The following is a 12,066-nucleotide window of genomic DNA, read 5'->3' as shown; positions in this document are numbered from 1 at the left end:
GTTTTACCTTCCCAGCATTCTCCGGTGGGGGCCTTCAGTCCAGATCCTTCACAGTAAAACCCAGAGGGACAGAGCTGGCACTCTGAAAGCATACTTTGCCCTAGCTGATTGGAGAAGGTGCCAGTCGGGCAGAGGGTGGGTGCTGAAGACCCCACAGCTGCAAGAAGAAACAATGGAAGAGGGAGAGAGTGAGCAAAGACGAGAGAAGAAAAGAGACCACAGTGTGGTCCAGTCCAAGAAACCTTATTGGAGACGAGAGGCAAGATGGCACCTCCTTTCTGTTCCAAATACAGAAGCAGACTTTGACACTGGTGATGGGATAGCATCCTCCCTTTCACACACATCCCTGAGGCAGCAGGGCACTTTGGAGAAGGGCAGGAAAGGCCATGTGGAAACAAAGGGAAATGGTGGGGCGGCGGTAGGGAGGGAGTTCAGGAGGAACATCGGGCCCCATTTTGCTGCCCCTCACTCAGCATCTGCTACCTGAAGTAGTTGCCTCACTCCGCCTAATTGCCAGGATTGGCCCTGTAAACAATTAACACAAGCACTCTCCGTATCTCAAGCACCTCTTTCCAGATTTTCACATTACAGTGGTACCTCGGGTTACAGACGCTTCAGGTTACAGACTCCACTAACCCAGAAATAGTACCTCGGGTTAAGAACATTGCTTCAGGATGAGAACAGAAATTGTGTGGCGGTGGCATAGCGGCAGCAGGAGGCCCCATTAGCTAAAGTGGTGCTTCAGGTTAAGAACTGTTTCAGGTTAAGAACAGACCTCCAGAACAAATTAAGTTCTTAACCTGAGGTACCACTGTATTTTCAGGCTATTTTTTAAATAAAAAAAATTAACACATGGTAACGTATTTATCTATTACATTTATGACAATCCCTTCTTTCAAATTGCCCTAGTGTATGGAATTATTTGGATGAACAAGAGCTGCAATATTTTAATTGCAGCATGTTATTTTTCTGCTCAGGGTCCCAACCACTTCAGTTCTGCTTTGCTTCCCACCCAATTTTCTGTCTCTAGACAAGAGATACGCACGGCAGTAGGTGCCTTGAGGGCAGATGTTGCCTGTAACTTCATCCAGTGGCTTGGGAGAAGAGGCTCCACCTGTACAATAAAATCCAGCAGCGCATTCCCCACTTGGAGCAGACAGACCTGATAAAGAAGAATGGGAACATGAGCAGAGGTACAGTTTTAACATATGCTAATAATTCAAGAGAAGCTAATAGTAAAAGGTTATTTATTATTTGTATTATTATTATTATTATTAATAAGAGCATTTACATATGTACCCTATATTTCTTCAAAGGAGCTCAAACTCACTTATATCCTTTCCCCTTTCCCAATTTTATCCTCATGTCCACCCTGTTAGCCTGAGAGGCAATGAACAGCCCTAGGTCACTCAGTGAAATGTCATGGTCGAGTGGGGATTTCAACCCTAGTCTTCCAGTTTTCTAGAAAGGAGAGACACTTTTGCTTATAGGTATGTTTGGAATTATCTTTTATTTCTAAGAAGATGGATATGTGCTGGACTTGCACAATATATTATATGGAGTTATTTGGACGTATCATTGTTTATTTTTGTACCTGCTTTTGAAGAAAGTTCTGCAAGTAAAGTTTTTGAATCATTTATGGGTCTAGGCAATTTTCATTGCGTGTTGAGGTCCACAGGGCCACCCCAATAACTCACACATCACACAGATTTTTTTGTTTAAGGTTTTTGGCATAATTTTGGCCACAACTTTATTAAAATACAAAAATGTGAGTGGTTGCTTAGGCATTAGTTGCGACTATCTGCCCCCACCAAGGGGGACAGACTGACATTCCGCACGATGGGAAAGTCAGAAAAGGGGAATACACTTGGGGGTAGCGAAGGAGCAGGGAACGTGCCCTCAGCCCTCCCCAAATGCAACCAGGAGCTCATTGCTATGGCCCGAGCCCCCTTGACAGGGTGGACAAGCAATAGTTAGCCCCTGATTCCTTTAACGGAATCCCTTGCAGCAGCAGCATTAGAGGGGCAGGCACAGCCAATCCATGCCCCTCAACCAACCAAACCATAAACCAATGCCTAACTGCAACCTTACAAGTTGTGACAATTTGCTACGCAGTAGGCAAAAACCAAATGGCCCCAGCCAATCAGCCAGATGGACAAAATTTCTACCGGGCCCCTGCCCCAAAGCAGACGACCCCATGACAGACATAGCAAGGTCAAAGCAAACAACCCTAATTCTAGGGAGGGAGGGATGGGCAATCTGATGCACGGGCAAAAAGAGGAAGCCCTAGCCTCGTGCAAGGAGTTTTAGCATTTCTGGCTTTCAATCAACAAATGGCAACATTAACTTCTTCCCAACAACAAGGGAAGCCCCAATCACATCAGTGGCCAACGATCAATTAGCCCGCCCCCAACTTTGGAGTGTCCTGGCGGCCCCCACCGCAACACGTGCTCTCCGTGAAGGAGAACACGCTTTCCAAAAAGAGTCAGTTTTTATGCATCCAGTTGCTTCCAGCTGCACAATATTAATATCCACTAAAGGCAACACTGAGCTAAATGGACCAATGGCCTCTTGATATAAGGCAGCTTCCTATGTCCCTGTACCCAAAAGGAATTGATTGTTTTAGGATAGTAAACCGCACACAGGAAAGCCACCTGCAGCAAGCCACCTTCCCTCTCACTACTTAGACACCATTCAGGCAAAATGGGCAAAGGGTTCCCCTTACCAGGTGCATTGCAATAAAAGCCTGGAGGGCAGAGAATGGGCTCAGGACTGCCTTCTGGACAGTAGGACCCAGGGGAACACTTTGCTCCTGTCGCAGTGGCTGGGCAAAGGCAGTTGCCATTGGTGTAGTTATCCAGGTCAAAGGGCTGGGGGGTCCAGGCAGCTGAAATGCAGAACCAACCTAAGAGAGCAAAACAAACAAATGGAATTTGTGAGAAGTAGAAAGAAATATATATTGGAGGAGCAGCAAGAGGAGTTAATATTTATTTATTACAACAACCCCGTGAGGTAGGACAGGTCAAGAGTGTGTGATTGGCCCATGGTTGCCCAGCAAGCTTTGCGGCTTAGTAGTGATTTAAGCCTAGGTCTCATACATCTTAGCAGGATGTTGGAACCACTACACCACACTGCCTCTCTTCAGCAGCAGTGGGCTGTGTGGTGTAAGACAGAACAGTGTTGTCAGCACTATGCCTTTATCTCTGTTTTCGCCTAACAAAATGGGCCTGAAAACATTTAGAGCAGGGGTCAGCAAACTTTTTCAGCAGGGGGCCGGTCCACTGTCCCTCAGACCTTGTGGGGGGCCGTACTATATTTTGAAGAGGAAAAAAATGAACGAATTCCTATGCCCCACAAATAACCCAGAGATGTATTTTAAATAAACACACACATTCTACTCCTATAAAAACACCAGGCAGGCCCCACAAATAACCCAGAGATGCATTTTGAATAAAAGGACACATTCTAATCATGTAAAAACACACTGATTCCCGAATCTTCCGCGGGCCGGATATAGAAGGCAATTGGGCCAACCCATGATTTAGGGGGTTGTTGGTGTTTTGAGTGAATATCCTCAAAGTACCGGTATGTTAAACAGACATCTATGATTCTATAGCTTCTTGTGATCCCACCTCCTACCCTCCCTTTAAATATCACCTCACCCACCCCTTTCTGTTAATTATGTTTATTTGCACAGAGATGGGGAATCTGGTACTTTTCAGACATTGTTGGACTCCAACTCCCATCAGCTGCAGCTGCAGGAATGATGGGAGTTGTAGTCAAACAAATATCCAGAGGGCTACCTTCACATTCCTGCTTTATCACAACCCACTAAGCCCTTCTATCCCACTAAAACAAAATCAAAGTACGTGTAGCTGAACTGAATTCAATGCATGTCCTTTGGTTTCATCTCCTTCCTCTCCCTCGGTTCCTTCCCTCCCTTCGATTCCTTCAGAGTTAGGAGGTGGACCCATTTCAGTTTTGAAATGTCAGGTAGACAGAGATGTGTTTCTGCTCAGATTCCTCCAGCCTCACCTGCATCACACTTCCCGGACACCGTGGTTAAGTTTTCCTTCCCGCAGTAATGCCCCGGGAGACAAGGCAAGCAGCTGTCCAAACTTTGGGTCATGGGATCTGGGTTGTAATAACCTCGAGGGCAGGGAAACTTAGTCGCAAACTTGGTTCCTGAGAAGCATGACAAAAACAGAGGTGGTCATAACCAAATGATTTGGCAATGTGCCATTCTTGCTGTGTGTTTTTTTTTTGGGGGGGGGGGCTACTGGTATATTTGTGTCTGGAATGCAGACAGGAACCCACAGGATGAAATTATCCTCTATACATTTTTTTAAAAAATCATAATACTCCTCACAGGCAGAAAATTAGCATGTCAGGAATATGACAGTGCTAGAAATCTTCTGCCTGACGTCCTAGTTTTCTACTTTTTTGTCTAGAGGAGCATGCTGTGGTGTAAGCTGAAGCTCCCACCTATTCTATTAGAGGGCCACTTGTCCTATTTTAAAGATGGCAACCCTGTATTTCAAGGAATGTTCTAACCAGCCCAAGTCCAGTTTAAAAATAATCCTTCAACAGGGCAAACATCAGTACTTAGCACCTGCATAGCTGATTGAGGAGACACCCTTGAACACAGTCTTCTCCACTATGGTGAATTGCACTGTACTCTTATTTAAATTTTAGCAATTATTTCTACATTTGCATCTATACATATAAATCAGCACATGAAAATGTTATGCAGATCTGCACCTTCTTTTGATCTCCTTTTTTAAAAAAGTGATGCACTTCCCCAGGGGAGGGGGGCTTGATGTAAAAGTGGCCACCTTAAGTGGTATGTTCTAGACTTCGGTTTAACAAGCTGTGTTATAATTTGGCAGCTCTCCACGCAATGCATCTTTGAGACAGCCAAAATTGGGGTAGTCAAACGCAGCCATCTGTATCCACAAAAGCCATTTTAAATTGCTCTGCATGGTCACCGTCACATAAGGAGACTGGCTTTCAGCTGCATCCTTGATGCTGCCACAGGTCTGATCCAGCTCCACCGAAAGGGACACAGCAGGGTTTCCTATCCAAACAAGCAAAAAATCCTGGCTCAGCCACCTTCTTTCTGGTACCTTGCACTGCTATCCTACTATCAGCAGATGGAGCTCATGTATCTGGATTTATCTTGAAGCTCTGCAAATTTGCTCATTCTTTTCCCTTGGGAAATCTGGTCGAGCTCTTAGCAAAAACACTTTTCCAGTTAACTTTTTAAAACCTTTGTTCTCCAAAGGGTATCTGAGCAAAGAGATTTCAGCACTGGCATTTAAGCACCTTCTACTGTCTGGACCGCAAAACATCAGTCTCACCAACATCTTGTTCTTGACAGCCATGACAGATCTCACCTTCAGGACAGTAGAAGCCAGGTGGGCATGGGAACTGACTGTAGTCGGTGGTATTTTCAGGGCAGAAGTAACCAGCTGGGCATGAGAAGCAGCTCGCTTGCCCAGTGAGATTGTTGTAAGTTCCCGCAACACAAGGAAGTGGCTGGCTGGTCCCATCTGGACAAAAATGGCCCATGGGGCAAGGGCCTCCCTGATCTGAAAACCCTGCAAGAAGGAAGAGTAGAAACTCTATAGCTATGTTTCTAGTCCTCAAGCCTTTGGTAAAAAAGAAGACACTTGAAACCAGAAACCAGCAGGGAAGTATAAGCCACAGCTCTCAATGCCTTTTCTTATAGAATCATTGAATTGTACAGTTGGAAGGGAAGTATCTAGGCCAACCCCTGCAGTGCAGGAAAATTTTGACCAACGTGGAGCATGAACCCATTACCCTGAAATTAAGAGTCTCATGCTCTACCAACTGAGCTATCAAATTGGTTTGTTTATTTATTTCATGTCATGAAATGCACATACATTTAAGGCTCCTAACAGTGCTGGCTGTGGGCTTAAGGGAAAGAGACTGAGTTCAATATCAGTCTCTCAAACAAATGTTGAGTTCAATGGTGCCAAAAGCTACAAGCACCTTATTCAGAGGGCAGTGTCTTGTTGAAAACCCCACCATTGTTTTGCAAGGGCACTCAGGGAATCTGCATTCTCAAGACAACCCTGACACACTCACCTGTGGGGGAAGGAGAGATGGCCCCGGGAAGGCAGTAGTAGCCGGCAGGGCAGGGCCCGGAAGGGGCTGCGAGACCAGCAGAGAGGCAGTAGCGGCCAGGTGGACATACTGTGCAGCTGGACTCAAGGGAGAGGTACAGCCTGAGAAAAGAAGATTGGCAATTTGCTACTAGGCCATCTACAAAGTGCTTGTGTTGATACACAAAGCCCAAAGCAAATGGGACCCAAGAAACCTTAAGGTCTGAGTCCTTATGTTCCACTTTGATTGGCAAGATCCTCTGATGGGGCACTTCTGGGGCTTCCCCCCGCCCCTGAGGTTTGGTTGGCCTTGTCAACAGACCGAGCTTTTAGTGCAGTATGTGGCACTCCCTGCTAATAGTAGGATAACAAATAGCAGTTTGGCATCCTGACTAGGGATGAATGAATCTGTCCATTCCAGTTTCTCTCTGTTTCTCATTTGTCCATCTTTCACTTCGGTTCTCCCTGTTTCTGCATCCATTTGCAGAAATTCTCTCTGTAAATTTCTCCGTGTGAAAATTTGTGTAGATCTTTGGGTAAATTTGTGTAGATCTTTGAGTAGGTGGAGGGTGCCTAACATGGACATTTTTGCAAGCCATTTTCTCCATTGCAATGTAGTTTCATAATGACTTCTTCACTCATATATGCATTTCTGCAAACACTCTTTGGTCCCAGAACTGAAGCATGAAGTTTGGAGAGGTACAAATTTCAAAGGACCTTTTTAGTTCAAGAAATGTGCATTAAGTAGCTATGCATTACTAAGCACATCTTCTCCCCAACCTTTAGTCCTGGCACTGTGAAGTTATTATATCCGTATTTATTATGCCCAGTTCAGCCAATCCAGGGGTCCAGTACTGCCCATTAATCCTCTTTCTGCAGGAAGAAGCAGAGTCAGCCCTAAAATTAGGCAGAATAAGATAGTGGCCTCAGGTGGCAGATGTGTGTGTGTGTGTGTGTGTGTGTGTGTGTGTGTGTGTAATGGCAGACAGAGCAATGCACTGGGTCCCCAAAGGTAGTTTGACATTCTCTAGATTTGGGACCTCCAGCTTCCTCTAGTCAACCCTCTGCAGCACAGAAATCACAGCTAACAAATCCAACCAGCACATTCCAAGATGTGGTGGAGGGTGCTGTCCCATTTCCAGTGCTGAAGTCAGATTCATCTACCAGTCCAGCTGATTTCTGTACATAGAGTTAGAGGTGGGGTGCTGTCTCATCCTCTGCCCCAGGGAACAAAACGTTTTGGGCTAGTCCTGGGAAGGAGTCACTCTCCACCGCACAACCACACACAGTCTTCAAGGCTCATACCTGTCCGAGAAGGTGCCTGCAGGGCATGCCAGAGGGTACTTGGTTCCAGCTGGGCAAAAGTGTCCAGCTGGGCAAGGGCCTCCAGCACTCATGGGAGAAGTTCCATCTGGGTTTGGGCTACTGGAACCTGCAACAACAACATAAACCCAAGCCATGACACAGCTGTAGTGTGTAACTGGGACAGCTAAGCAGTCCATCTGGTTCAGAACTCTGGGCACAAAAGGGAATTTTAAGATTTAGGTGGGGTAAATATCTGAGGCATTATCTTTTGATTTGGTTCACTATGTTTATTTATTGTTTGCAGATCCACTGTGTTGTTGCATTTTGAATAAATATAGCATTTTTTCACCACATGGATCTTCTTCATGGCTGCGCTGGTAAAAAAAAAAAAAGTATAGACAGACACCGACAAAATGACCAATACCTGAACTGCAGAAGAAGCCTGGCAGGCAGGGGCCAGTGGGAGCAGGCAATCCCCATTCACCGCAAAACATCCCTGGGTGGAAACACAAGGAATCCGATAACCAGCTAGAATGACCTTCTACCACAGCACAATGAAACATGATCCTGTTGCCGCAACAGAACAGGACATGCTTTGATTTCATGTCTTGATTATGAGAGCCAGCGAGGAGATTCGTCTGCCTATTATAAAGAAATTGTGTTGGCAGCCCAGCTACAGGAGGGGGGCAGGGCAGGGGAAGCTGGCTTTTGCAAGATGCACAGATAATAAATAATAATAATAATAATAATAATTAATAATAATTTTAAAAAATATATTTCCCCCCCAGCCACTCTGGGCAGCTCCCAACAGAATATTAAAAACACGATAAAACATCAAACATTAAAAACTTCCCTAAACAGGTCTGCCTTCAGATGTCTTCTAAAAGTCAGATAGTTGTTTATTTCCTTGGCATCTGATGGGAGGGCGTTCCACAGGGTGGGTGCCACTACTGAGAGGGTCCTCTGCCTGGTTCCATGTAACCTCACTTCTCGCATGGAGGAAACAGCCAGAAGGCCCTCGAACAAAACAGCTGCAGCAGCTGTTATTTTCCTGAAACAGTTTCTCACCTGCAGGACACAGCTGGCACCTCTCTGCTCGGTCACTACCAGAAGATGGGTTGTAAGTCCCAGGAGGGCATGGATGAGGAGAGGCTCCAGTCTTTGGTGGGCAGTAGAACCCAGGTGGACAGAGGAACCTTACGCCATTTTTACAATAAAGGCCAGCTGGGCATGGGAAGCACTCCTCCAGACCTGAGGAAAGAAAAGAAGAACTGAGTTGTTCCCTTGCTTTCCACTTTCTGTACTTTGAAATGACCTTCACCTGCTCTGCTTACACACAGAGAGGCACACGCACACACACACCCACACACACACACACCTGTATTTCTCTCTGGATTGGCTGGTGCTAAAATGACAGGAAGGCTGGCTGTCAACTTGTGAGTCATATTCTCAAACTCGAAAATACAAATCCTGGGAGCGAGAAATGCTCCCCTCAAGCATGGGACAAACTTAAAAATGTGAAAATTCTTCTCCAGCTCAGATTTAATTGCCAATGGTCTTAGGAAAATTTAGTTTCCCAGGGTACCCTCCTTTCCTTCCTCCCAGTTGCAGCTGCTAGTTGCTAGTGATGCTAAAGCTAGACCCTGTTAGATCAGAGGCGGAGGGGAAAGTATTTGGGAAATCAGTGGATGGGAGGAAAGAGTTATGAGGTGGGTAGGCCTAGAAAATAAGCCAAGCTATTTTCTGATTTCTCAGTGAAATATCTTGGTTAATTCTAAGTCAATATGATTCAAGCTAAAGGGAACTTGCTGGACACTATTGACTGGAATTAGACTGGTATTTTGGCTCAGTTTCCCCCCAGCAATTTGGGTATGTATGTGTGAAAATAAGCCATTCATGAAAATAGAGGGAAGTGGGAGAAATTTTGCAAGAGGTGTTTGGAGTTATGGGGAAAAGGTTTGGCTCACTTAAATGAAACAATGAGTTTATGTCTCCGATACTTTTAAACTTTAGTAAAAGTATTGGATGCTCACCTACCTAAAGTTTAAAAGTTAGAAAATAAATCTCACCGTTTCTTTTGAGTAAGATGAGCAAAATCCTTTTTGCATGCATACAGTATCCCAAAAAACATTCTATTATTTCTTCTCCCTCCCCCCATGAGCAGATTCCCCCCCACCCTTTTGTAGGAGAACAAATGGTCCCCTGAAAATGCAGGTGAAAATTCAGCTCAGTGTTACCACTGACAACTCCTACAAGCTATGTCTGATGGACACACAGAAAGAGACACCCTGCCAAACATGCACTCCTGACCTGTTATTGGGCTGTATTCCCCATCTCGGCATGGAGATGGCATTGAGGAGCCTGCAGGACAGAAGTGATTTTCGGGGCACAGGTCTCCAGTTGCCCTGTCTGCTGGCCTGGAAGTTCGAGTCCCACCCCTGCAATAGAAACCTGGAAGCAGAGGGGAAGTAGGTTATATTAAACTGCTAGTTGTGGCAGGAAGAAACAAAAGAGAATCTGCATAAGAACATATGAAGAGCCCTGTTTGATCAGGCCTACGGTCCATCTAGTCCAAATTCCTGTTCTCTCAGTGGCTAACCAGATGCCTGAGGGAACTGACAAACAGTACCCGATCACAAGAGCTCTCTCCCCTCCTGTGGCCTCCAGCAACTGGAATTCAGAAGCATTATTGCCTACAGTAGCCATCATGGCTAGTAGCCATCAATAGCCTTCTCTAATAATTTATCCAATCCTTTTTTAATGCCAATATACAGTAGGTTGGTGGCCATCATTGATTCCTTTGGGGGTGAGTTCCATACTTTAACTATGTGCTGCTGCAGCAAACACACGTTGGCCCAGTTTGTACATAATTCCAAATCAAACTATGGCTTAGCAAGTATGAGCAGGTGCACAGTACCCATAGGGGAAATTGCAGTTGCTTCATTCCTCCCTTGGTCATGCTGCGGCACTAACTACAGCATAGCTGTCAACCTTCCCTTTTTTTGCAGGAAATTCCTTTATTCCAGCACCGTTTCCCATTGCTTCCTGCTGCTATCCTGGATTGTTAGATATCCCGTAGACTGCCCCCGGGACAGGTGTGGCTGCTGATCCCTTATTTTTGAGGCTGCTGATCCCTTATTTTCAAATCTGAAAGTTGACAGCTATGAACTACAGACAAGCCATAGTTCAGCTTAGCATTACATGCAAATATGGGTTTGGGTTTTGTCTCACTCCATATTAACCATGAACTGTAAAGCAATGATGTTGCTTAGCACAGGGGTAGGAAACCTCAGGCCCAGGGGCCAAATGTAACCCCTGTCCCAGATCTCTCTTCCTGGACTCCCGGACTCTCCTCAGATCACAGGTCTTCCTGGGTCTTTGAGTACTTTGAATGTGTCATTGAACTGTGATTAATGTCTCTTGCATGCCAGGCTAGAGTATGGTGCTTGCAGGAATAGAATGTTGTCCATGGTAGAAAGGTGAGGGTTGCCCCAACTGCTACTTTCTTGTGGCCCCCAGACAGTTGCTTCGAAGGGAATGTGGCCCTTGGGCTGAAAAAGGGTTATAACTCTGCTGTTTTAGTGTTACCTATGAAGGAGTCCGGTAAATTGAGGTTTAGCCCTGAGGGCCAGTTCACACACACATGCTCACCACAACTACTTATAGTCCAGTGTCATAGATATTTCTGTGGGCACTACTTGCTACAAACATTGAAGGAAACAGAGTATAGGCTGTTGCATACAATATGCAGAAATTAAAACGTTAAGTTCTGCGATATGACTTTACTACTTTGTAAGTGCTTTGGGTCACCTTTCATGTGAAACAAGAAACTAACAAGTACAATTAGGAATAGAAATGACAATATACAATGGAAAACAAGCAAGGAAACAACAACAAAAGGAAATGGTTGAACGAAGGTCTGGGCCAATCTATATTAGGTGGTATATCTATTTGTGGCTCTGCAATTGCACACCTTATCTTCTCAACAAGCCTGTGAGGTAGGATAGATGGAAAGGGTTGGTTAGCACCAGCTCTCCATTTACATACTGGCAGATATTGAAAATGGGTGCATATTGTGCACACACATAAGCAACAGTGTTTGCCTTTCCCTCAGGGGTGGGCCATTATTATGAGATGCCCCTTTCAAGTTGTCAGCAAAGTGCCTCTAAGGAAACCATCCTTGCCTTCTCTCACCTGGAGCACATGGACCTGTTGGGGAAACACGGCCTGGACTGCTGCAGAAAAACCCCGGTGGGCAAGGCAGGCACCAGCTGGCATCCCGACCTCCTTTCTGCTCATTCCATGTCCCCACCGGGCAGGGCATTTCCCTGAATTGCTTTGTGCCAGCTGGACAGTAATGCCCTGCAGGGCAAGGGCCACCAAAAGGGAGGCCAGCCTTGGAAAAGAGAAAAGTGCAGCTGTAATGTAATGTAGAACATGCATTTCTCAAGATTCATTGAGAAGGACCAGCCATGCCTTAAATTGGGGACAGCTCAACTCTGGAGTCAAAGCCACTACTGGAAAAGACAGAGAACTGCAATCAAAGCACCTGGACTTCTATTTAATCCTTCCCTAGAAGCAACTGACTGTCAAAGAGCTAGCTGAATTCTCATTGGTTCAGAGGCCTTTATGA

The 12,066-nt window shown here is 45.5% G+C and overlaps 1 protein-coding gene across 1 annotated transcript in view; it reads right to left on the bottom strand.

Moving 5' to 3' along the window:
* Positions 1 to 12,066, bottom strand: part of LOC308464226 (uncharacterized protein) — a 129,456-nt gene that overhangs the window by 71,604 nt on the left and 45,786 nt on the right. Inside the window, exons 21-31 of the mRNA XM_080983345.1 lie at positions 11,628 to 11,829; positions 9,744 to 9,884; positions 8,502 to 8,684; positions 7,858 to 7,929; positions 7,434 to 7,560; positions 6,112 to 6,251; positions 5,397 to 5,600; positions 4,036 to 4,185; positions 2,726 to 2,905; positions 1,046 to 1,162; positions 8 to 157 (exon numbers count right to left, since the gene is read on the bottom strand). Of these exons, the coding sequence (XP_080839471.1) occupies positions 8 to 157; positions 1,046 to 1,162; positions 2,726 to 2,905; positions 4,036 to 4,185; positions 5,397 to 5,600; positions 6,112 to 6,251; positions 7,434 to 7,560; positions 7,858 to 7,929; positions 8,502 to 8,684; positions 9,744 to 9,884; positions 11,628 to 11,829 (1,666 nt within the window). The remainder of the gene's footprint in view (positions 1 to 7; positions 158 to 1,045; positions 1,163 to 2,725; positions 2,906 to 4,035; positions 4,186 to 5,396; positions 5,601 to 6,111; positions 6,252 to 7,433; positions 7,561 to 7,857; positions 7,930 to 8,501; positions 8,685 to 9,743; positions 9,885 to 11,627; positions 11,830 to 12,066) is intronic.

This window comes from Podarcis pityusensis, assembly GCF_964106645.2.
Source record: "Podarcis pityusensis genome assembly, chromosome: 15".
Classification (NCBI taxonomy): Eukaryota; Metazoa; Chordata; class Lepidosauria; order Squamata; family Lacertidae; genus Podarcis; species Podarcis pityusensis.
The sequence above is the reverse complement of the archived record's forward strand: the minus strand, read 5'-3'. Positions and strand labels throughout refer to the sequence as shown.